Here is a 26130-nt window from a genome sequence, read left to right on the forward strand (position 1 = left end):
GGTTGGTAAACTTAAGGTTTTAGCCATGAAGCTGTATAAAGTGATGGATGTCTAGATTTTATAGAATGGGTACCTGGGAATGCGTGGATTAAGTAGAATAGAGGTAAAGTCATCTGGACCGAGGAAGTTAAGGAAACATGGTTTGGTCATGGGTGTTGGTTTCATCAGGATGATGGCAGTAATTCAGATGGAGAGGAAAACTAATGCAGTCAGTAGATGACAGTGACAAGGGAGGGTAGAAGGTCCACCAGATGGGGTGGACCCTGAAAGAGAAATCTTGCAAGGGGTAAAAAGAACATCAAAGTGTCAAGTGAGAAAGCTCCAAGAGTGAGGATATGCTACCTTTGGGGTGATGGATGGAGTGTGGGAGGAGAGAAATCAAAAGAGCAGGTAAAAATGAGTCAGTATTTTGAACTGCACGGTGGAGAGATGTTGGTACCATTAACCTATTTGGGAGGTACAGAGGGGAGGTTTTGTTTTCTGGGTACAAGCTTGATTTGAGGCCATGGGGAATAGTTAGAGATTGAGTAGGCAGGAGAGAGGCCACAGCCTTGCAGGGTCAGGTAGGCTGGCTCTGGAAGGGCTTTGAGGGACAAGCCAGGGGCTGAAAGGCTGAGGCTCATCTGCTCCGCTCATCTGCACAACGCTGGCAGATGGCAGGTTGCGCATGCGCCCTGGACAGAGAGGCAGAGGTGGGAACGGCCGGCAGAGGGCGCAGGCGCTCTGGCCGGAGCCTCCCGGGCGGGGCAACCCTAGCTGGGAAAGAGTTGAGAGCAGAGGTCAGTGGGAAAGCGGGCTCCGCGCTGGGCAGCGGGCAGTGGGCGCGGCTAGGACGGGGGGCGGGGCGAGGCGGTTCCGGAAGGAAGTGGTTCCGGGTCCCGCGGCCCAGCTGCGGGAGCTGTGGTGCGGCTCCTGTGGGAGGCGGCGGCCGTGTGAGGGGCGAGGCCTGCGGAGCCGGCGGCGGCGGCGGCGGCGGCGGCGGCGGCGGCGGCGGCGGCGGCGGCGGGGGCGGTGGCTGCGGGAACTTCCCGGTCGGGTGAGCAGCCCTGGGGGGCGGGCGGCGCGAGGAGGTCCCGGCCTGCGGGGAGGGCGTGTCCGTCGCCTGGGAGGGGCGGTTCTTGGGTGGCGGGTGGGGTGGCGGGTGGGGCGGCGGGGAGGATGCGGAGGCCCAGCTCGGGATCCCGGGGGACTGCTCCCCTGCCCCTGCCTCTGGCCACCGGACCGGTGCCTTATTTTAGACGTGGCGACCCGGGCACCTGCTGCCGAGGCCCCCGAACCTCGCCCATTGTTCGCAGGCTTTGGTCCCCGGCGATTTGGACTGTTTGTCATGGAGACGGGGGGAGGGTGGGGCGGTGTCCAGGGACGGTGCCCTTTTCCCAGAGGTGGCTCCGGACGCATCGCCTGCGGGACCCGAGCCGAGGAGCCCCCGCTTTGTCCTTCTCCGGAGGCTCTCCTGCCGCGCAGCGGCATCTTCTCCGGTAACGTCCAGAATGAGTAGTGAAGGCTGCTCTTTATCCTGCATTGTAAAGTAAAACTTGTCTTTTTAGAAACGTATACTGAAAATTGGCGCATCTCCTGTGCTTCTTTAGGGTGTATTAGGAAACTGGGCCGGCCACTGTCAGGATTGTCCTGTCGGTAGGTCGGGAGGAAAAGAAACGTGAGAGAAACTTATCCTCCCAAATATTTTCCTGCCGAGGTGCTTTTCGAGCTGCCTCTTAGGTGACTGCTTTTCTTTTCTGGAACAAAGTAAAAACTACAGGTAGAAATCAAGAAAGTCTCTCAGACTTCTGGCCAGGCAACCTTTTTAACGTTTTTCTGTATGCGAACTGGTACGAATGAAAGACGAATTTGAAAAGAAAAGGTTTTGATGTGGATTCGTGGTGAGAGCTTTATTTTTCAATGGTGTTTTAATGATAACGGTATAGAATGCTTTATTTTTTCATGTGGTATTTTTTAAAATGGCTGCTAAAATGTTCTTTTGAAAGCCCTGCCCTTGCACACCCTCCCCAGAAGCCTTTAAAATGTCTGATTAGAAACATTTAGTCATATTTATATACAAAATTTCTAAGTATGCAAAACCACGGTGAAGAAGGTACACTCTTTCACCATTCAAGTAACCATTGTGAATATGGTTACACTGGGGATGCCCCTCCAGTCTTTTTCTATGCAGAGACGAATGCGTGAATTTTTCTAAAGTGGATTCTTTTTGGTAACCATTTTTTTTTCCTGACTACATAGCATGCCATTATTTGGCTGCAGTAATTTATTTAGTCGGTTTTTTTATTCTCAGTTTTTCACTACTTAAACACATTGTTGGTGAATTGTAAAACCTGCACGTCCATGATTACTTCCTTAGTGTACATTCCTAGATGATAGAATTGTTGGGTTTTTTAATGTGAATTTCCCTCTGGAAAGGATGTGCTATTTTGCACTCCCACCAACAATCTGTGAGTGTCCTTTTCCCCACCCTAGCAAAAGGCAACATTTAAAGAATTTCTATAAGAACACTTCGGGGCCATTTATGTTCTTCTCCAACCAAATACAGGTATCCTTCTCTGGCTATCACCTCTCTTTTTTTTTTTTCCTTCTTATTTGTTGATGGCAATTTGGTTTCTCATCTTCTATTTCACCTTTACCAGTTTAGTAAAGAAGGGTTATCTAAGTGAGGCAAAGGCATTATAAAGTGAACAGATTTGAAGTCAGGGCTTCCTTGAATTCCAGTATATCTGATTACCTTGAACATGTCACTTACCTTTTCTAAGGGACTATTTCCTCAACTCTGAATTAGAGATTATAGTGCCTTTGCCTTACCTTTCTTACAGGGTGATTTTAAGGGTCAAATGAGACATTTATGGAGAGTATATTTAAACATACTTTGTCTCATTGCTAATTATTGCCATCTTGTAAAAATTTCAGAGCACATAAGCATCTTGATTTTTTAATGTAAATTTCTGAATTCAAAAAGCTGTTCTGTGATACCTTTTGCCCCCACTCTTTCACCCCTTAAATTTGAAGTATTATACTGCTGCCCTAGATTATATTGAAAATGATACCAGAGTTATGAAATTAGGTGAATGAATGAATCCACACATGTTGAAGGAGAAAATATTTAAAGGCACTATATATAAAGCTGAGGGGGACAGATAAAAAGCTAAATAAAACACAGACTTGGGATCATGATAAATAAAACATAGTCTTTGTGCCCTACAGGCTACAGAATATCCAGGCAGCTAGGGAGCATAAAAGCTGCTTTCCAAATTTAGATGGCAATTTTAGATGTGATGCAGGACATCAACTATTCTCAAGTGTGCTAAAGTCCAATTCTGCTGACCAAGCATCTACGCAAATGACCAGGCAGTCTCTTCAGAGTCATCCTTATGAAGGTAGGAGTTGCGAGGTGGGGAAGTGTGAGTATTGGAGTCTGAGAACCTGGATGCTGATTTTACGTCTTTCTCTTGGGGCAGGTTGGTTAACTTTTTTGAGGATTGGTTTCTTCACCTGTGAAATGGGGGTAATTCCAGCTTCCTCAAAGGCTTGTGAGGATTAAAGGCACGAGACAGTGTTTGCAAAACACTTAGTGAACTAGGAAGTACTGATACTCATGTGATCCTTCTTAGCTAGTGAAGACTGAGCTTCTCTAGTAAAGAAACTAGGACTCTTCCAACTTTGTATGGCTTGCCTCTAGCAGTCACTGGCACTCAGCAATGTTTGCCAAATTAACATAAAATGTGACCGCTGATAAAAATTCAGTCTGGACCTTTGAAGAAGGTAATATGTAAATGTGGAATATTGGGAGAGGTTGACTACATTATTTGGAGTTGATATTAGGAATCAAAGGAAACATTGAACTAATTGGACCTAGACTCATTCCTACTATGACTGTCATTCTACATTATGTCCCCAATGCCATGCACATAGTCTCTCCTTATCAACATTAAACCTGCTCAAGTTGCTCCCATTTCAAAACCTCTCCCCTAGACCCCTATCACCCTGCTGCAACCCACTTTCTCTCCTCCCATGCCAGACAAACTTGTTAGAAGGCGTTGGTATTAATTGGCTTTCTCAGTTTCCTTACCTTCCACTTAGTCCTCAAGCCATGTATTAACACTTTTCATTTCTTTTATTGGGTCTCTATGCAGCTGTTGCCATAAAAGTCTCCTTTCTTTTTTTTTCTTTTTTTTCTTTTTGCGGTATGCGGGCCTCTCACTGTTGTGGCCTCTCCCCTTGCGGAGGACAGGCTCCGGATGCGCAGGCCCAGCGGCCATGGCTCACGGGCCCAGCCGCTCCGCGGCATATGGGATCCCCCCAGATCGGGGCACGAACCCGTATCCCCTGCATCGGCAGGCGGACTCTCAACCACTGCGCCACCAGGGAAGCCCAAAAGTCTCCTTTCTTGAAACATCCTTCTATGCTCTGGGGTTCCCTCCTTCCTCAGAGGATGTTCTTTCTCAGTCTTCTTGGCTGGTTCATCTCCTTGAAAGGTTGATGTTTCTGTAGGCTTGATCCTTCTCACGATATACCAGCTCTGGAATAATTTATAGAGCATTGAGGCAATCTGATGTTTGAAGGTTTGGTAGAATTCCCCTGTGAAACGATCTGGGCCTGATGCTTTTTTATGGGATATTTCCTTAATAACTTTCTCTGTTTCTTTTATGGAAGTTGGTCTGTTTAAGCTTTTTAATGCAGTCAGTTTTAGTAATCTCTATGTTTCTAACAAACTATCCCTTACATCTGGGCTTTTAAATTTATTGGATATAATCTCTTACGATTCAAAATTTTTCTTCCATTTCAATGGTTATTTCCCCTTTGCTCTTTCTTATTTTGTGTATTTGTGCTTTCTCTCTTTTTTCCTAGGCAAGTTATATAAGTTATTTAGTGGTTTATCCATTTTAATTTTTCCAAAAACTACAGAATTTTGAATTATTACTTAGATCTATTTTTCTATTCTTTCTCTACTTTTGTTTTTATTGTTTCCTTCCTTGTGCTTTGTTATTTTTTAGTTTCTTTTTTTTACCTTGGAAATAAATTTATTTACTTTTATTCTTTCATTTTTATTGATAAATATGTTTAGTGCAATGAATTTTCCTTTGATCACTGCTTTAAATGCATCCTATAGCATCTGATATGTAGTGCTTTTATTGTCATTATTTCTTTAAAAATTTACCTTAGAGTATCCAGGAGTTGTTTAATAAGAGGTTTTAAAATTTCTAGGTGGAATTTCTCTTTTTTGTTTTTATTAGTAAATTCTAGTTTTATTGCATTATGATCAGAGAGTATTGCTTGTAATAGTTCTATTATGTGGAGGTTACTGATGTTTTCTTTGTGACCTAATATATGATTATTTTTGGTGATGTGGTGTGGGCACTTCAGAAAAGTATTCTCTAGTATCAGAGTGTAGAGTTTGATAAATATCCTTAAGATTTACCCTGTTGATTATGCGGTTTAGATCTTCTATCTCATTTTTGGCTTACCGAATCTGTCTAATATACCACCGAAAGTGGTATATGAAAGTCTCCTATTATTAGTGTTTCTATCTGTGTCTCCTTGCATCTGTTGTAGTTTTTGCTTCATAAAGGTGGTTGCAGTGTTATATTCATGTAAATATGTGTATTTTTATTTGTTCTCTCTTCATCGAGGATTGTGGCTTTTAGCATTAAAAAGTGTCTTTCTTTGGCATGATGAATGCTTTGGGGCTTGAATTGTGCTTTGCCTGATTCCAGGTTTGCCACCCCTGCTCTCTCTTTGTTTCCATTTGCCTTGTATAATTTGGCCATCCTTTTATTTTTAACTTTTCACAATCACTTTGTTTTAGATATGTTTTTTATACAACTCCTTGTTTTGTGAGCCAAATTGTACCTGTTTATTTTAGTAGATGAGTTAATAAGCCCACCACATTTATTGTTAGGACTGGTATATTTGGTCTATCGTAATATTTTATAATCATGTGTATTTTGTTATATTTGCTATTTCTTTTTGCTATGAGGTATAGTTTTTGCTCTTTTATTTTAAAAAGAGGAAGGTTTTTATTTTTGTTCTAATGGTTAACCTTTGTACTTACACCTTTTAAAATGCCCTTACTCCCCTGTTTATTTAACCTGTTCTGTGTCTGAGAGAAATACATTTCATCCGTGAAATCAAAGTAGAATAATGGTAGGCAACAGTGGGGTTCTGTATCCACTTCCAGCTCCTCCCTACTGAGGAACTGTGACAGCATCCAGCCGCTGTGGCTGGGAGAATAAGCCATGCCCTGCTCTCCTGAGGTCTGGCTTCCTCTGAACTGCTGATTGCCCTCTTGTTCTGTGGGCTCTAACTTGGTCCTGTTCTGTGCTGCCAGTGTGGCGTCTTGGTTGTAAGGGCTTTCCTGGGCAATTCTTTGCATTTGTAAATGCTGAACTCACATTTAGTATGGGATCTCTGTCAGTTGATTTTTCTTTTTTTTTGGTAACAGCTTTACTGAGATATAATTAACATACCACACAATTCACCCATTTAAAAGTCTACAATTCAGTGTTTTTTTAGTATATTCACAGAGTTGTGTAACCATCATCACAGTCTAGTTTTAGAACATATTCATCCCACCGAAAAGAAACCCTGTGCCCACTCCCCCCAATGCCCCCCTCCCCCCACCGCACCTAGGCAACCACCAATCTACTTTCTGTCTCTATGGATTTGCCTGTTCTGGACCTTTCATATAAAGCAATCATACAATATGTGGTCTTTTGCGACTAGCTTCTTTCCCTTAGCATAATGATTTCAAGGTTCATCCCTGTTTGACTGTGTGTCAGTACTTCATTCCTTTTTATGGCCAGATAATATTCCATTGTACAGGGATACTACATTTTGTTTATTCATTCATCTCTCAATGAACATTTGAGTTGTTTCTACATTTTGGCTCTTGTGAATAATGCTGTTAGGAGCATTTGTGTACAAGTTTTTATGCAGACATATATATTTTTTTCTTTTGGGTGTATACCTAGGATTTGAATTGCTGGGTCATATGGTAACTCTATGTTTAATTTTTTAAGGAACTGCCAGACTGTTTTCCAAAGTGGCTGCATCATTTCTTTTGAGTTTATTTTCCCTTGAGCACCTTGTAATTTATTCTTCACTTCTGAGATAATTTAGTCTTTTTCTCCCATTCTTTCCCCTTAGTTCGGTTAATTTTTTTTCTGTCATATCACTATGTTTTTTGGTATGTTTCTGTTCTTAGTTTTTAAACTTCTGATTCAAGGTGAGGTTTTTAAAATATATATTCCTAAATGCTTTTGGATATATTTAATTCTGTTTGAGTATACAGTTAGAGTTTTCTTCTGATTCATGTTTCTTTGGGGAGGAATTTTCCTCAGTTGAGAAATTCTCTTTTTCCACTTTCTTGTAAACACATGGGGATCATCAGACTAAAATTTTTGCAAATCTAATGAGTATGAAATGGTATCTCCTTGTTTTAATTTTATCTTCCTAGTAGGCAGTGTTGAATATCTTTTTGTATGTTTATTGGACAGTTATGTTTCCTCTTTGTTGAAAACTCTAAGGATAGAGTTGCCATTTATTGAGGTGGAACAGACCTTGGGAGGAGCAGATTTTGGAGGAAGGTCAGGAGTTTGCTCTTGGACATGTTTACAGCATCCAGTAGGCTTTTGGATGTGGAAGACTGCAACACAGAGGATAGGTGAGGACTGGAGATGTCAATTTGGGGGTTCTTAGTATATAGAGAGTATTTAAACCATGAGACTGAAGGAAAGTGCAGACTGGGAAGAGAGTGTAGACAATGAGAAGTCAAAGACTGAAGTCACTATTTAGAGGAAGACTGTGTTCACTATTTAGGGGTCAGGCTGATGAGGGGGGAGGTGAGGAAAAACCAGCAAAGGAGACAGAAAGCATTGTTAGAGGTAGGAGGAAAACCAGGAAAGTGTAGTATTCTGGAATCCAAGCGAAGAAAATGTTTCTGGGAGGAAGGTGTGATTGACCATCAAGTGCTGCTGGTAGATCCAGGAGAAGGAGGGAAAATAGCCATTGGATTTAGTAACATGGATTTCATTAGCGATCTTGACCGGAGCAGTTTGGTGGAGTGGAACGCTAGATTGGTGAGGGGCCAAGTAGAATGGGAGGAGAAGAATGGGAGAGAATGACTGTGGTATACAGCCAGCCCTTTGAGGAATTTGGTTGTAAATGGAGAGAGAGGTAGTAGGGTGACGGGAGGGATCTAATGGAGAGGGGGAAGTGATGTCATGGAAGAGGAGAATTGCTTTCAGCTGGGTGAGAGGATGTGTCCAGTGCTGTCCTGGTTGGGGTGGCCTTTTTTTGACACCAGCATCCCCTTCAGCATCCTCCTGGGAGTGGATGCCCCTGCTGTCCAGTCATCTTTCCATGTTCAAGGGCACACAAATTCACTCACTGCCCCTACACAGTTCACTCCGAAGGAGCAGTATAAATGAATTTCTCTTTTGTAATTGACATCTCCTTCTCCCCAGTCACAAACCCTGCTGGTGTTTCTGCCTTTTTTTTTTTTCCTCGCCCTCTCTGTCTTAAAGCTTCCTTTGATTAACTTTGCTAGTCACAAGTAAGTTAGTTTAAATCAGGGATCAGCAATCTTTTTTGTAAAGGACCAGATAGTAAATATTTTAGACTTTGTGGGCCACATAGTCTCTGTTGCATATTCTTCTTTTTAAACAGCACTTAAAAATGTAAAAACCGGGCCTCCCTGGTGGCGCAAGTGGTTGGGAGTCCGCCTGCCGATGCAGGGGATGCGGGTTCGTGCCCCGGTCTGGGAGGATCCCATATGCCGCGGGGCGGCTGGGCCCGTGAGCCATGGCCGCTGGGCCTGCGCGTCCGGAGCCTGCGCGTCCGGAGCCTGTGCTCCGCGACGGGGGAGGCCACAGCAGTGAGAGGCCCGCATACCGCAAAAAAAAAAAAAAAAAAAAAATGTAAAAACCATCTTAGCTTAGACTCTAGGGTTTAAATTAACTCTCCTCTCTTATGCATTAAGCCCCTGAGCTACTACTGTTCATTACTAGCTGATGCACCTAAAAAAGCAAATGCAAATAAACTTAACTTAAAAAAAAAAGCTTTATTGAGATATATTTTACAGGTTTCAAATATACAATTCAGTGATTTTTTGGTATGTTTGCAGAGTTGTGCAACCATCTCCGTAATATCTGCTCTAATCTTCCAGCACTTGCATCACCCCAAAACTAACTTTTTTACAGCTTTGAGGTGTAATTTATATGCAATAAAATTCACCCATTTTTGAGTGAATAGTTTGAATTTTTTTTCTTGTTAGTCATCCATTTTATGCACATCAGTGTATACATGTCAATCCCAATCTCCCAATTCATCCCACCACAACCCCCACCCTCCGCCGCTTTCCCCCCTTAGTGTCTATACGTTTTTTTCTCTATTTCGGTGTCTCAGTTTCTGCTCTGCAAACCAGTTCATCTGTACCATTTTCTAGGTTCCACATATATGCGTTAATATACGATATTTGTTTTTCTCTTTCTGACTTACTTCACTCTCTATGACAGTCTCTAGATGGATCCACATCTCTACAAATGAACCAATTTCGTTCCTTTTTATGGCTGAGTAATATTCCATTGTATATATGTACCACATCTTCTTTATCCATTCGTCTGTTGATGGGCATCTAGGTTGCTTCCATGACCTGGCTATTGTAAATATTGCTGCAATGAACATTGGGGTGCATGTGTCTTTTTGAATTATGGTTTTCTCTGGGTATATGCCCAGTAGTGGGATTGCTGGGTCATATAGTAATTCTATTTTTACTTCTTTAAGGAACCTCCATACTGTTCTCCATAGTGGCTATATCAATTTACGTTCCCACCAACAGTGCAAGAGGGTTCCCTTTTCTCCACACCCTCTCCAGCATTTGTTGTTTGTAGATTTTCTGATGATGCCCATTCTAACTGGTATGAGGTGATACTTCATTGTAGTTTTGATTTGCATTTCTCTGATAATTAGTGATGTTGAGCAACTTTTCATGTGCTTCTTGGCCATCTGTATGTCTTCTTTGGAGAAATGTCTATTTAGGTCTTCTGTCCATTTTTGGATTGGGTTGTTTGTTTTTTTAATATTGAGCTGCATGAGCTGTTTATATATTTTGGAGATTAATCCTTTGTCCGTTGATTCATTTGCAAATATTTTCTCCCATTCTGAGGGTTGTCTTTTCATCTTGTTTATGGTTTCCTTTGCTGTGCAAAAGCTTGGAAGTTTCATTAGGTCCCATTTGTTTATTTTTGTTTTTATTTCCATTACTCTAGGAGGTGGATCAAAAAAGATCTTGCTGTGATTTATGTCAAAGAGTGTTCTTCCTGTGTTTTCCTCTAAGGGTATTATAGTGTCCGGTCTTACATTTAGGTCTCTAATCCATTTTCAGTTTATTTTTGTGTATGGTGTTAGGGAGTGTTCTAATTTCATTCTTTTACATGTAGCTGTCCAGTTTTCCCAGCACCACTTATTGAAGAGACTGTCTTTTCTCCACTGGGTATCCTTGCCTCCTTTGTCATAGATTAGTTGACCATAGGTGTGTGGGTTTATCTCTGGGCTTTCTATCCTGTTCCATTGATCTATATGTCTGTTTTTGTGCCAGTACCATATTGTCTTGATTACTGTAGCTTTGTAGTATAGTGTGAAGTCAGGGAGTCTGATTCCTCCAGCTCCGTTTTTTTCCCTCAAGACTGCTTTGGCTATTCGGGGTCTTTTGTGTCTCCATACAAATTTTAAGATTTTTTTGTTCTAGTTCTTTAAAAAACGCCACTGGTAATTTGATAGGGATAACATTGAATCTGTAGATTGCTTTGGGTAGTATAGTCATTTTCACAATATTGATTCTTCCAATCCAAGAACACGGTATATCTCTCCATCTGTTGCTATCATCTTTAATTTCTTTCATTGGTGTCTTATAGTTTTCTGCATACAGGTCTTCTGTCTCCCTAGGAAGGTTTATTCCTAGGTATTTTATTCTTTTTGTTGCAATGGTAAATGGGAGTGTTTTCTTAATTTCTCTTTCAGATTTTTCATCATTAGTGTATAGGAATGCAAGAGATTGCTGTGCATTAATTTTGTATCCTGCAACTTTACCAAATTCATTGATTAGCTCTAGTAGTTTTCTTGTGGCATCTATAGGATTCTCTATGTATAGTATCATGTCATCTGCAAACAGTGACAGTTTTACTTCTTCTTTTCCTATTTTTATTCCTTTTATTTCTTTTTCTTCTCTGCCATGGCTAGGACTTCCAAAACTATGTTGAATAATAGTGGTGAGAGTGGACATCCTTGTCTTGTTCCTGATCTTAGAGGAAATGCTTTCAGTTTTTCACCATTGAGAATGATGTTTGCTGTGGGTTTGTCATACATGGCCTTTATTATATTGAAGTAGGTTCCCTCTATGCCCACTCTCTGGAGAGTTTTTATCATAAATGGGTGTTGAATTTTGTCAAACGCTTTTTCTGCATCTGTTGAGATGATCATATGGTTTTTCTCCTTCAGTTTTTTAATATGGTGTATCCCATTGATTTGCATATATTGAAGAATCCTTGCATCCCTGGGATAAATCCCACTTGATCATGGTGTATGATCCTTTTAATGTGTTGTTGGATTCTGTTTGCTAGTATTTTGTTGAGAATTTTTGCATCTATATTCATCAGTGATATTGGTCTGTAATTTTCCTTTTTTGTCGTATCTTTGTCTGGTTTTGGTATCAGGGTGATGGTGGCCTCATAGAATGAGTTTGGGTGTGTTCCTTCCTCTGCAATTTTTTGGAAGAGTTTGAGAAGGATAGGTGTTAGCTCTTCTCTAAATGTTTGATATAATTCACCTGTGAAGCCATCTGGTCCTGGACTTTTGTTTGTTGGAAGATTTTTAATCACAGTTTCCATTTCATTACTGTGATTGGTCTGTTCATATTTTCTGTTAGTTCCTGGTTCAGTCTTGGAAGGTTATACCTTTCTAAGAATTTGTCCATTTCTTCCAGGTTGTCCATTTTATTGGCATAGAGTTGCTTATAGTAGTCTCTTAGGATGCTTTGTATTTCTGCAGTGTCTGTTGTAACGTCTCCATTTTCGTTTCTAATTTTATTGATTTGAGCCCTCTCCCTCTTTTTCTTGATGAGTCTGACTAATGGTTTATCAATTTTGTTTATCTTTTCAAAGAACCAGGTTTTAGTTTTATTGATCTTTGCTATTGTTTTCTTTGTTTCTATTTCATTTATTTCTGCTCTGATCTTTATGATTTCTTTCCTTCTGCTCACTTTGGGTTTTGTTTGTTCTTCTTTCTCTAGTTCCTTTAGGTGTAAGGTTAGATTGTTTATTTGAGATTTTTCTTGTTTCTTGAGGTAGGCTTGTATAGCTATAAACTTCCCTCTTAGAACTGCTTTTGCTGCATCCCATAGGTTTTGGATCGCCGTGTTTTCATTGTCATTTGTCTCTCGGTATTTTTTGCTTTCCTCTTTGATTTCTTCAGTGAGCTCTTGGTTATATAGTAATGTATTGTTTAGCCTCCATGTGTTTTGTGTTTTTTATGTTTTTTTCCCTGTAATTGATTTCTAATCTCATAGCATTGTGGTCGGAAAAGATGCTTGATATGATTTCAATTTTCTTAAATTTACCAAGGCTTGATTTGTGACCCAAGATGTGATCTATCCTGGAGAATGTTCCGTGCACACTTGAGAAGAAAGTGTAATTTGCTGTTTTTGGTTGGAATGTCCTATAAATATCAATTAAATCTATCTAGTCTATTGTGTCATTTAAAGCTGTGTTTCCTTATTGATTTTCTGTTTGGATGATCTGTCCATTGGTGTAAGTGAGGTGTTAAAGACCCCCACTATTATTGTGTTACTGTCGATTTCCTCTCTTACAGCTCTTAGCAGTTACCTTATGTATTGAGGTGTTCCTGTGTTGGGTGCATATATATTTATAATTGTTATATCTTCTTGGATTGATCCCTTGATCATTATGTAGTGTCCTTCCTTGTCTCTTGTAACATTCTCTATTTTAAAGTCTATTTCATCTCATAGGTGTACTGCTACTCCAGCTTTCTTCTGATTTCCATTTGCATGGAATATCTTTTTCCATCCCCTCACTTTCAGTCTGTATATGTCCCTAGGTCTGAAGTGGGTCTCTTGTAGAGAGCAAATATATGGGTCTTGTCTTTGCATCCATTCCGCAAGCCTGTGTCTTTTGGTTGGAGCATTTAATCCATTCACGTTTAAGGTAGTTATTGATATGTATGCTCCTATGACCAATTTCTTAATTGTTCTGGGTTTGTTTTTGTAGCTGTTTTTCTTTTCTTGTGTTTCCGTAGAGAAGTTCCTTTAGCATTTGTTGTAGAACTGGTTTGGTGGTGCTGAATTCTCTTAGCTTTTGCTTGTCTGTAAAGCTTTTGATTTCTCCATCGAATCTGAGTGAGATCCTTGCCAGATAGAGTAATCTTGGTTGTAGGTTCTTCCCTTTCATCACTTTAAGTATATCATGCCACTCCCTTCTGGCTTGTAGAGTTTCTGCTGAGAAATCAGCTGTTAACCTTATGGGAGTTCCCTTGTATGTTATTTGTTGTTTTTCCCTTGCTGCTTTCAATAATTTTTCTTTGTCTTTGATTTTTGCCAGTTTGATTACTATGTGTCTCGGCGTGTTTCTCCTTGGGTTTATACTGTATGGGACTCTGTGCTTCCTGGACTTGGATGGCTATTTCCTTTCCCATGTTAGGGAAGTTTTCGACTGTAATCTCTTCAAGTATTTTCTTGGGTCCTTTCTCTCTCTCTTCTCCTTCTGGGACCCCTATAATGTGAATGTTGTTGTGTTTAATGTTGTCCCAGAGGTCTATTAGGCTGTCTTCATTTCTTTTTGTTCTTTTTTCTTTATTCTGTTCCACGGCAGTGAATTCCACCATTGTGTCTTCCAGGTCACTTATCCGTTCTTCTGCCTCAGTTATTCTGCTATTGATTCCTTCTAGTGTAGTTTTCATTTCAGTTATTGTATTGTTCATCTCTGTTTGTTCTTTAATTCTTCTGGTCTTTGTTAAACATTTCTCACATCTTCTCGACCTTTGCCTCCATTCTTTTTCCGCGGTCCCGGATCATCTTCACTATCATTATTCTGAATTCTTTTTCTGGAAGGTTGCCTATCTCCACTTCATTTAGTTGTTTTTCTGAGGTTTTATCTTGTTCCTTCATCTGGTACATAGCCCTCTGCCTTTTCATCTTGTCTACCTTTCTGTGAATGTGATTTTTGTTCCACAGGGTGCAGGATTGTAGCTCTTCTTGCTTGTGCTGTCTGCCCTCTGGTTGATGAGGCTATCTACTAGTTTGAATTTTAATAAAGATAATTTTAATATTAGCAGATGAAAATATTCTAAGTAATACTTTTTTTCTCACATAACCAGTAAATCTCACTTGTAAATATTTTCTCCCAAGTGACCTACACCTTTCCCTTTAAATCAGTAATTTTATAGTCCTGGTGCCAGCAGAATCCGCATCACCTGGGAACTTGCTAGAAGTGGGGCCCACCCCAAAAGAGAACCCAGCATTCTGTGTTGTAACCAGCCTTTCAGGTAATTCTGCCGTGCACTAAAGTTGGAGAACCACCACTCTAAGGTCTATCCCTGTGTGGAACTGCTGGGTTGTAGGATATGAGCGTGTTCAAGTTTAATGGGTACTGCCAACCCCTTCCAAAGTGGTTATACATGTGTATACTCACCTGCTTAGCAGTGTATGAGAGTCCCCATCTTTCCGCAGCCTCACCAATACTCTGGAATATGTAACTTCAGGGTTTTTTGTTTTTTTGTTTTTTTTCATTCTGACAGGTGTGGCATGGTTATGATCTGAATTGGTATTTACCCAATTACTATTGAGGTTGAACGTCTCAGATGTCCATAGGTCATTTGAGTTTTCTGTTCTGTAATGTGCTGTTTGGAGTCTTTTGCCTGTTGAAATAAATACAACTATATAAACAAATAATCACAATGTATTGAAATAATTGCAGAATAAACTCAGAATTCCCAAGAAGAAAGAAACTCAGGGGGAAAGAAAGAAAGTCAAAGAAAGAATTTCAGGGGAGATTATGGTCAAACAGTCCTGAAAGAATAGGGATTTGTCAGGCAGAGTGAGGGAAAGCCATCTATGTGATGTGAACAGAACAGCCTGATCAGGGAAAAGCAAGTAGTTTGCTGTGGTGGACGAATAGGATATGTGGAGGAAAAGACATTTATGAGGCTAGGAGAGAGGTAGGAAGTGACTAGATGTATGTATTTTAAATTTGTTTAATCTTTTATTGATTGTTGGGCATTTGGGTTATAACTAGTTTGGGTGGATTTTTTTCTTTCCTATTATAAATGAAGCTTATATAAACATCTTAGTATATATAGCTGCTTTTTTCTTATAAATTATTACCTTAGAATAATACATTTAAACTGAAATTGTTAGTTTAAAGGAAAGTAGGCATGATTAGTTTCATAATTTCTTACATATTTCAAGGTTACCTATCATTAGGGAAATGCAAATCAAAACTGTGGTGAGGAACCACTTCACCCCCACTAGGATAGGTATAATCGAAGAGACAGACAATAACAAATGTTAGTGGGGATGTGGAAAAATTGGAACCTTCATACATTGCTGGTGGGAATGTAAAATGATGTAGCTGCTTTGGAAAAGTTTGGCAGTCTCCCAAGAAGTTAAACATAGAGTTATTGTATGACCCAGCATTTCTACTCCTAGGTTTATACCCAAGAGAAATGAAAAACTGTGTCTACACAAAAACTTGTACACAAATGTTCATAGCAGCATTATTCATAATAACCAAAAAAATAGAAACAACCCAAATGTCCATTGAGAGATCAATGAATCTCAAAATGTGATGTACCCATACAATGGAATATTATTCAGCCGTAAAAAGGATAAAATACTGATACGTGGTAAAACCCTTGAAAACGTTATGCTAAGGGAAAGAAGCCAGTCACAAAGGATCACATATTTGTATGATTCCATTTATATGAAAGGTACAGAGTAGTTAAATACATAGGAACCAAAAGTAGATTAGTGGTTCTCAGAGGCTAATCTAAGGAGGAGAGGAATGGGGAGTGACTGCTAATGGCGTTTCTTTTAGAGGGGATGAAAATGTTCCAAAATTAGATTGTGGTAATGGTTATGCATCCCTGTGAATATACTAAAAACATTGAACTGTACACTTAAATAGGTGAGTTGTATGGTATGTGAATTGTATTTCAGTAAGTGTTTTTCAAAAAATAAAATTGATAAAAAAATTACCCTCTGGGAAAGATACACTTTTTCATCATCACTAACAGTATTTGGTGTCTCCCCCACAACCTTTGGGTTTATTATATTTGTTCAATTTAATAGGTGTATACCCAAAGCTTCTTTAATTAAATTATAAATTCCCTCAGTAGAATGTAAGCTCCAGAGGGCGGGAATTTTTGCCTGTTTCTCTTCACTGCTGTCTCCCCAGAACAGTGCCTGGCAAATAATAGGTACTCAGTAACATTTGTTAAATGAATACTTTTTTTTTTTTTTACCGTTTTTATTGGAGTATAATTGCTTTACAATGGTGTGTTAGTTTCTGCTTTATAAGGAAGTGAATCAGTTATACATATACATATATCCCCATATCTCTTCCCTCTTGCGTCTCCCTCCCTCCCACCCTCCCTATCCCACCCTTCTAGCTGGTCATAAAGCACCGAGCTGATCTCCCTGTGCTATGCAGCTGCTTCCCACTAGCTATCTATTTTACATTTTGTACTGTATATATGTCCATGTGTCCTCCCCGTGTCCTCAAGTCCATTTTCTAGTAGGTCTGCGTCTTTATTCCTGTCTTGCCCCTAGGTTCTTCATTACCTTTTTTTTTTTTTAGATTTCATATATATGTGTTAGCATACGGTATTTGTTTTTCTGTTTCTGACTTACTTCACTCTGTATGACAGACTCTGGGTCCATCCACCTCACTACAAATAACTCAATTTCGTTTCTTTTTATGGCTGAGTAATTTTCCATTGTATATATGTGCCACATCTCCTTTATCCATTCATCTGTTGATGGACACTTAGGTTGCTTCCATCTCCTGGCTATTGTAAATAGAGCTGCAATGAACATTTTTATATTTTTAGTTACTAAGAAAACACTTTCCCCTTTAGTGTCTTAATTTCATAGTACATCTGAACTAATTGTTCTTCCTAGCCTCACATTCTTTTGGAAAGAAGCAGTGTGTAACTAAATGAATTGAATTGAATGTACTTCTGGTGAGTGATCTAGTTCAAGTCCTTTGATCTTATATGCTATTACTTCCTTCTGAAATTTATTATAATAGTAGTTTGCAAATGTTTGACTATGAGGACTCCCTTTTCAAACTAATGTCCACATAGTTATAGTTGTACTTTTTGTATCAGTCAGTGGAAAAACTACATAGTGACAAGAAGCCATTTATATTTTAACAGTGGCCATAGTATCTTCAGAAATTTGCAAAATAGAGGTTCTAATATATGAGACATATACTTATTCATTCTATAGTCTGTATATGGTGGCTGTATGTATTATTCATGGGCCCATGGCAGTAATTTTGAAAGCCATCAGGGGTTTGGAGCCTTTAAGTTGGGCACTACTTAATTATAGTATCAAAACTGAGGAAGACTACTGAAATGTAAATAATAGTATGAAAGTTTATACCCAAATCATGTTATTTTTAATTCAGCTCCTAAACCTATCAGTTTCTTTTAAAGCCTGAAAAATATTTTAAAAATCAAGTTTATATGTCTTTTAAAATTTACTTATTTGACATTATTTGTTTTAGCAAAAAATCAGAAGCAAACTAAATGTCTAATCATGCTTAATTAAGTTTTGGTATATATATCTGATAGAAGTTAGGTGGCAATTGAGTATGATTATTAGGCATTGTAATTCTTATTATCCGACAGTTTTAAAAGTAGGATATATCATCAAGTATTCTTAAAGATGTTGACTGTGATTATATGAACGTAACTGCGATTATATGTACATAACCAACAGCGAAAGTTGGGAAGGGGTAGTAGTGGTTGTGCTCAGATAGAGGAATTCTGGGGAAGTTTTTCCTCTTTTTGAAACACTTATTTAGCAGTTGCTGTGTGCCAGGCAATATTCTAAGCTCTTTTCATGACTTAACTCAGGGATCATCAAACTACAACGCATTTGGGGCCCTTTGGGGCCTGTTTTTGTGTGGCCCGAATGGTTTTTATATTTTTTAAGCATTTTTTTAAAAGAAGAAGATAATGTGATAGGGACCTTATATGGCCTGCAAAACCTAAAATAGTTACTCTCTGGCCCTTTACAGAAAAAGCTTGCTGACCCTTGATCTAATTCATTTTATCCTTACAACATTCCAATAAGGTGGGTCCTATGAGGAAACTGAGGCACAGAGGGCTTAAATTACTTTTTGTCATTGGCATTCACTGTTTTTAGAGCGGGTTGCAGGCCCTTTCTACAAACTTGCTAATATTGTGTTTCTTTGCAGTGTAAAAAGTGGATAGTGGCTCACATGTCAAAGGATGGCACGGTCACGCTCTAGATCCCCCAGGTGGAGGCACAGGTGAGCACTCCTTAGTTTAGCAGCGTAAGCATGGGTTTGGGGTGTGCTTCGACTTTCAAATTCACCAGTATTGTTAAGAATCTATTTTAATAAGCTCGTGGACTTGGTTATTCACAGTAGCTACTTTATAGTGATGGACATTGTATTTCTAGATTCTAGGACCTGACAGCTTTCTTTAATTATGGCTGGCAGCTAGAATTAATCCATAATAAAAGAAATGCAATGGCCACAGCAAGGAAGACTGAGAAACACCTTTGAGAGTGTTATATATTTTGCATCAGTAAGTGGTTTAGAACTCTTCAGTGTTTATTCAGTTTAATTATTTTCATAATCAATATGTTTGAAGAAATTGGGAATTTCCTATGTCTTCTTCTTCATGGCAGAATAATAGAATTTTGAACAACTCAATTATAATTCAACTCTCCTCTTTGCTTGTTGGTAATATCAATAGTATATATAATTAGATTGGAACAATTTAACCAGTTTTTACTGTATACCTGCTATAGGCAGGTTCTGGGGCTACAAAGGCAAATTTGTGTACAGGGCCTCAGCAAGCACGCGGCCTGGCTGGGGAGATTGACACCATAGGCAACGATGATACTGTAGGAAAAGTGTTGTGCTACTGACTGGGACAAGGTATTCTGGATCCACAGGGAGGGAATAGTTTTGCTTTTGTGGAGCGGAAGGAGGGATACCAAGAAAGTCTTCAAAGAAGAGATGAGATTTTAGATGGCAATTTAAGGATGGGTAGAATTTCTTTTTTCTTTTTTTTTTTTGGCCTCGTCGTGCAGCTTGTGCACTCTTAGTTCCCCGACTAGGAACTGAACCCGGGCCCTTGGCAGTGGGAGTGCGGAGTCCTAACCACTGGACTGCCAGGGAATTCCCAATGATGGGTAGAATTTTTAAATGCAGAAAGAGAGAAGAAAAGTATTCCAGTTAAGGGGATGACAAGAGCAAAGGTGCAGAGCTGTGAAAGTGACTAGTACATTTTAGAACTTTAAAGAGGACCACAATTACATACACAAAAGACAGATCAGATTTTTCATGTTAATACGGCTTGGTCATGATGCTTGTTCATTATGGTTCTCCAATGACTAATCAATCATTTCTTCAACAGTTTTCATTTTGTAGTTCACAAGACCAAATTGTAATGGGGAGGAACTTCAGAGAGAAAAGGGAATGCAAAGAAGCAAATGGCTTGAACATGGAGGGCCTCACAGAGGTCATTTTGTTTCACCCTTTTGTGGTAGGCTCTGGTGAAGGGGCACAAAAGACCCTGCCAAGCTTAGTGCCTGATTTCTGGATGCCTTCTCAGGACTCTTTGTCACCAACTGTAAAGGGTCTGATATCTTACCCGACTTGCGAGCTAGCACATTAGTGTGTCACAAGGCACTTTTGGATCAGAGACAAAGGCCTTTATTACTCATATGCAGCAGGCGACTTGAGCTTCATGTTCCTGTGCTCCCCTTACCTCTAGTCCCCTGAGAGAGGGCGCTGCTGACATAGCTGAGGAACCCGAGCCCCATTAGGGACAGCAAGCAGCCCTGCCCAGCCTTTGCCTTGGAGGAGACATTGTCTTGTTATCCTGGACAGCAAGCACACTGGCCCTCTACCCCTTAGGGAAGCCCTATCCCCATCTTCCCAGGCAGTTTGCCTTGGAACAAAAGCTTAGGAGGCATGCAGCGCACAAGACATCCAAGGAGAATTGTCTCCCAACAGACTCTTTGGGTCTCTTTTGTCCCTTTAGGAGAACTGAAAATAATAGCCACCATTCCAGCAATCTCCTTCAGAAGAAAGGGGCTCTGTACAATAGAACCCTGAGATGAAATATAATATCATGCCGCTCTTTCACTTTGTCACAGCTTACCCTTCCCCCTCCCCATATCCTCAAGTCCATGCTCTAGTAGGTCTGTGTCTTTATTCCTGTCTTACCCCTAGGTTCTTCATGACATTTTTTTCCTTAAATTCCATATATATGTGTCAGCATACGGTATTTGTCTTTCTCTTTCTGACTTACTTCACTCTGTATGACAGACTCTAGGTCCATCCACCTCATTACAAATAGCTCAGTTTCGTTTCTTTTTATGGCTGAGTAATATTCCATTGTATATATGTGCCACATCTTCTTTATCCATTCATCCGATGATGGACACTTAGGTTGTTTCCATCTCCGGGCTATTGTAAATAGGGCTGCTATGAACATTTTGGTACATGTCTCTTTTTGAAATATGGTTTTCTCAGGGTATATGCCCAGTAGTGGGATTGCTGGGTCATATGGTAGTTCTATTTGTAGTTTTTTAAGGAACCTCCATACCGTTCTCCATAGTGGCTGTACCAATTCACATTCCCACCAGCAGTGCAAGAGTGTTCCCTTTTTTCCACACCCTCTCCAGCATTTATTGTTTCTAGATTTTTTGATGATGGCCATTCTGACTGGTGTGAGATGATATCTCATTGTAGTTTTGATTTGCATTTCTCTAATGAGTAAAGATGTTGAGCATCCTTTCATGTGTTTGTTGGCTGTCTGTATATCTTCTGTGGAGAAATGTCTATTTAGGTCTTCTGCCCATTTTTGGATTGGGTTGTTTGTTTTTTTGCTATTGAGCTGCATGCATGGACATATATACACTACCAAACGTAAGGTAGATAGCTAGTGGGAAGCAGCCGCATAGCACAGGGAGATCAGCTCGGTTCTTTGTGACTGCCTGGAGGGGTGGGATAGGGAGGGTGGGAGGGAGACGCAAAAGGGAGGGGATATGGGAACATATGTATATGTATAACCGATTAAATTTGTAAAATAAAAAAAAAAAAGAAATATAATATCAAAGCAGTATTCCATGTGAGGTAAGGATTAAAGTAAGAGATTAAGTTTTTCATCAGTCTGGAAGACCTCAGCCTCTGGCTGCCAGCTTTCCTCCTTAGCAGTGGAAGAGATGAAGTCTTCCAGGAAGTCCTCAGAGGCTCCAGTTGCTTCTTCCTGTGAAGAGGTGCAGCCAGCTGGATGACGGAGTTTCTACTTCAGCTAAATAATGCACTTGCCAGTACATCTAGCTTGGTGACTCTAAAGGGAGATATTGGCAAGTCCAGTGTATAAATCCCAGTATGTATGTGTGGAAGATAAATCAGCCTCCTTTCTCGTAGGGAGGACCCAGACATGTTACCAAAAGGAAAGGCTTTTACTCCTGGTTACTCCAACTCCGTGGCAGCTGCTGCAGAGGGGGCGATAACAAAAGCTGCAAAGGTAGCTGCCTCATTGGTTAGAAGACATTAAACCCTCAGGGAGGAAATTGGGAGATTGGACAGGTCAGATGGGAGGAAAGGTCCCCAGGTGCCAATTTGAACTTTGTTGTGTTCCAGATAGTGTCACTCCTCTCTCTTAACCTGAAGTCTGGGTAACTCAGGCTGTTTCCCCAGATGCTCCTGGGAGCCTTCCTCCTCAGCTGGAATGAAAGGCTCCATGTTGGCAATGCTGAGGTATTGGAGAAGGTAGTTACAGAAAGGATGTGCTGTCCCTGGAGAGCATTATAGCTGCATTAAAGCACACATTCACCAAAGTTACAAGCGCTGGTTCAACAGTACACCTTTCATTTTATATGTAAGGGGACAGGTCTGGGAAAGAAAACTTACTTATGTCAGTAGTATTTACGGAGGGACTAAGCATGAGGTCCACGTCTTAAGGCCCTCTTCCTCCCACCCCCTCCACTTGCTGTTTAAGGAGGTAGTTTTTGCTCCTTGATATAAACTTAGTAGAGAGAATAGACAATCAATTGGGGAAACTGTGGGGTCAGTTTTGGGTCTGAGTTTGGATTTATTGTGCATCATAAATTCTTGGAATCTAATTTAATTTCAGAGGTTATGTTCAGTTTTCCAGAGCCTCCTACATATTTACTTGTGTGAATCTAGCCCTCCTTCTGCTTATTTCTTACTTGACCATTGAACCTGATGTAAGCTTTTGTTGACTGGCCCTTTTGCCAGAGCTTTGCTGTCAGCAATCTTCCAAAATAGATCCTGCTGCGTACCTAAGCTGGTCCTCCTCCAACAGGATGGGTGTGCTCAGCTCATTTTGATAGGCACATGGGGTACATTAGTTCAGATGAAAAGAGCATGCTTGTTGAATCGGGTGGAAGCATAATCAGACTCCCAAGTGAACAATTTAGAATGCAAATATCGCAAATTGATGAATTTAATTTGAGTGGAAGAAGCAGGGAAAAGCAAATGTTTTTTTTTTTTTTTTTTTTTTTTTGCGGTACGCGGGCCTCTCACTGCTGTGGCCTCTCCCGTTGCGGAGCACACGCTCCGGACGTGCAGGCTCAGCGGCCATGGCTCACGGGGCCAGGCGCTCTGCGGCATGTGGGATCTTCCCGGACCTGGGCACGAATCCGTGTCCCCTGCATCGGCAGGCAGACTCTCAACCACTGTGCCACCAGGGAAGCCCGCAAATGTTTTATTTGGGTAAGTCATGTTAAGACAAACTTAGTCTATTGTCTTAGAATGGACTAAACTTTTCTGTATTTGTTTACTTAGGTCTTTATCACCAGTACCTAGAAATTCTGAACACTACAAGCAAAGACCTGAGCATTATGGCTATGAATATAGGAAGGATCCAAAAAGACCCGTCACTTGGAGAATGGACAATGAGAAACATGGACAGAGTAAACCAAGGGTTCCTTCTCGTGAAACTCTACATTACCGATCTTATGAACACAGATCATCTTCCCCAAACATAAGAAGAAACTCTTTAGAAAATTTTTATACTTATAAGCCTCCCCAAGTATATTTACCAGGAAGAGGGGATGATAGTAACCGAAGATCTCAGTATATGCCCAAATACTCAGAAGATGTACTCTACAAGGAGCACCAGAGGAATTGTTATCCCCAGAAAGTGCAAGGAAGGTATTTTCCTGATGACCACAGAGTTAGAGGAAGTGGAAAAGGAGGGAAACCACCTCTGAGGTCAATAGCAGATTCTTTTAGATTCGAAGGACAGTGGCATGGAGATGAATTGAGGCACCAGAGGATACAAGACGAAAAATATTCTCAGTCACTTAGAAGAGGCTCTGAAGATTTTGAGAAAAGGAGCTCTTTTCAGATGAGGTATAGGAAAACATTAAACCTGGGTAATTTGGTATAAAGACTCAAGTAAAAAAGTCTGTTTACTTTGTGGTTGAAGATAACCACCTTGAAAAGCTTTTGTCTAAAAAGATTAAAAGCATTGTAATGTAGTTTTGGTCTACTGGTAGTAGTGAAGTGTTTATTTTTAGAGTGAATCATGTTGATGGCTAGAATATTAAAAAAAGATGCTATTTTCCTAAGTGCCTTGTGCATCTATGAGTTGGCTTCAGGGATTATAGGTTAACTTGCCACTGTGCTCTGCATTTAAAGCCATGTTGCCCAACATTCCACACACATAAATTCTCACTTCTCTCTAGTGCAAGTGTAAACTGCTTTATGTCAACACAGGTATCCTGAGGATCGTGATTTCAGAAAATATGGACACACATCAAAAAGACCTCAAGACGTGGAGAGGTATGAAAACAGAGAGCCTGCCAGGAGCCCGCAGTGGAAGTCCAGGCATTTTCTCCCTTCTTACCAAGAGAAGAAAGATCAGTGGAACCTCGGACCCCAAACTCTTCGATACGCTCCGAGGGAATTCCCAGAGACCAGTTCAGCAGCCAGGGTATCCTGTGACTATCGCCACAAACATCGTAAGACCTCAGATGGGGACCAGGACTTTTATGATGGAAGAACTCAGAAGTACTCTAAGGAGGAAGATAGAAAATTCGGTTCTCAAAAAGGCCCTGTAAATAGAGAGTCCGATTGCTTTAATGCTGGAAGAGGGAGAGAGACTGAAGGTGGGCAAGTCAAAGAGCCTTTTAAGCCATCTAAGAAAGACTGCACTGCCTGCACTCATTCAAATAAAAGCGATGTTGGTTTGAGACCCTGTAATGACAAACGGAAGGACAAAATAAAGAAAGAAGGGTCTGGCAGAAAAGAGAGCAACTCTTCCCATAACCGACTTGATAAGAGTAAAAAACTTTCTGACTGGAAACCTTCATCTTCCGTTCTTAGGAAGGAATCACTTACAGTTAAAGTAGATGTGAAGAAAACATCCAGGTATTATCTTTGTTTTTTTCTTAATGGTATGCAATAACTGTTTCTGCCACCTTTATTTGAAACTTTGAAAATAGAATTAATGATGTGTTTAGAGTTTGAGCTGGGGGGCGGGGATTGCCTGGATTTTTCAAAAAAGCCCTCTAATGGGGATGAATCCTATGATTAGTAACATGGGGTGACGTCATGTCTGTTTGTTTCCACGTTTGTATCTCAAGATGCTTTTTGGGTGAAGGGCATTCTATCGAGTTGTTCCTCTTCGTGAATTTACATGTTTTTATGCTGCCAGATTTTCTATATCCACAGATAGGCTGGGTGGTGCTCAAGGAGACCTGTTCCTTGCTTAGTTTCTCAGAGCCTGTTGCCTGAAATTCAGAGAATTTTTGACCTGGAAGGGACCTTACTTAGCAGACCCTGATTTTATAGAGATTGAGGCAGTGAGAGATGAAGTGACTCATCTAAGTCCATGCCTGGGGCTCAAATTCACATGTCCCCTTGTGATTCAAGGAGGTGGATGACTTAATGTGGTTCTTGCTGCCGTCTCAAAAGGAGTGGTGCTCAACCGACTAGCTTCTCCTAGGTAGAGGAAATTAGGCTAGAGTCTAGAAAGAGGCCTATTTATAAGACATTTGGTTTAGCTCTTGATTGTTTAACAAAAAAGACTACTTTTGTAATAGGTTATATTCTCCTACAGTGGATTGCATGCTTTTTTCTATTATGAATATTACCTCTTTATGGATTCTGAGAATAAGGCACTGACACTTGGATGTGTCAGCTAAGTCTGTTTGTTACCTTAATACACTACCAGTATGTGAATTAAAAAGTGAAGGACCATGTTGATTTGGTGTATTTATGTTTACCATTGACTCATATCTGTATTTGAATCAAAAACTAGAGGGAACAAAATGTGATGGTGAGGGAGGTAAACCCACAGTCTTTTTTTTTAAACAAAATATATTTTGCTTCTTTCCTTAAAGTTAGATATGGCAGTCCCCCTCCCTGATATTTTTCTTACATTCATTGTACTTTCAAAAAATATTTTAAAATATACATATGTATATTTATATGTATGCAGAAAGAATTTATAAATATGATTATATTACAGAACGTCGGACAAATAGATGGGCAAGGGAAATCACCCATAATCCTACTATCCTAGGACAATTTTATTAATATTTTAGTACAGCTCCTTTTTTTTTTTTTTGCGGTACGTGGGCCTCTCACTGTTGTGGCCTCTCCCGTTGTGGAGCACAGGCTCCGGACGCGCAGGCTCAGCGGCCATGGCTCACGGGCCCAGCTGCTCCGCGGCATGTGGGATCTTCCCGGACCGGGGTGCGAACCCGTGTCCCCTGCATCGGCAGGCGGACTCTCAACCACTGCACCACCAGGGAAGCCCTACAGCTCCTTTTGTTATTTTTCTATGTATACCTGGTTGTCATAATGT

At 40.4% G+C, this 26130-nt stretch overlaps 1 protein-coding gene across 7 annotated transcripts in view; it reads left to right on the forward strand.

Moving 5' to 3' along the window:
• Positions 1-994: 994 nt before the first annotated feature.
• Positions 995-26130, forward strand: part of BCLAF3 (BCLAF1 and THRAP3 family member 3) — a 65226-nt gene continuing 40090 nt past the window's right edge. For 6 of the 7 annotated variants that reach the window (XM_060087885.1, XM_060087888.1, XM_060087891.1 and 3 more), the window contains exons 1-5: positions 1178-1478; positions 3211-3383; positions 18501-18575; positions 23100-23669; positions 24036-24689. In XM_060087885.1, the coding sequence (XP_059943868.1) occupies positions 18535-18575; positions 23100-23669; positions 24036-24689 (1265 nt within the window). In that variant the 5' untranslated portion in view covers positions 1178-1478; positions 3211-3383; positions 18501-18534. Of the gene's footprint in view, positions 1037-1177; positions 1479-3210; positions 3384-18500; positions 18576-23099; positions 23670-24035; positions 24690-26130 lie in introns of those variants that run through there. The other variant, XM_060087886.1, reaches the window with a different exon arrangement.

The sequence above is a fragment of the Mesoplodon densirostris genome, chromosome X (assembly GCF_025265405.1).
Source record: "Mesoplodon densirostris isolate mMesDen1 chromosome X, mMesDen1 primary haplotype, whole genome shotgun sequence".
NCBI classification, from domain to species: Eukaryota; Metazoa; Chordata; class Mammalia; order Artiodactyla; family Ziphiidae; genus Mesoplodon; species Mesoplodon densirostris.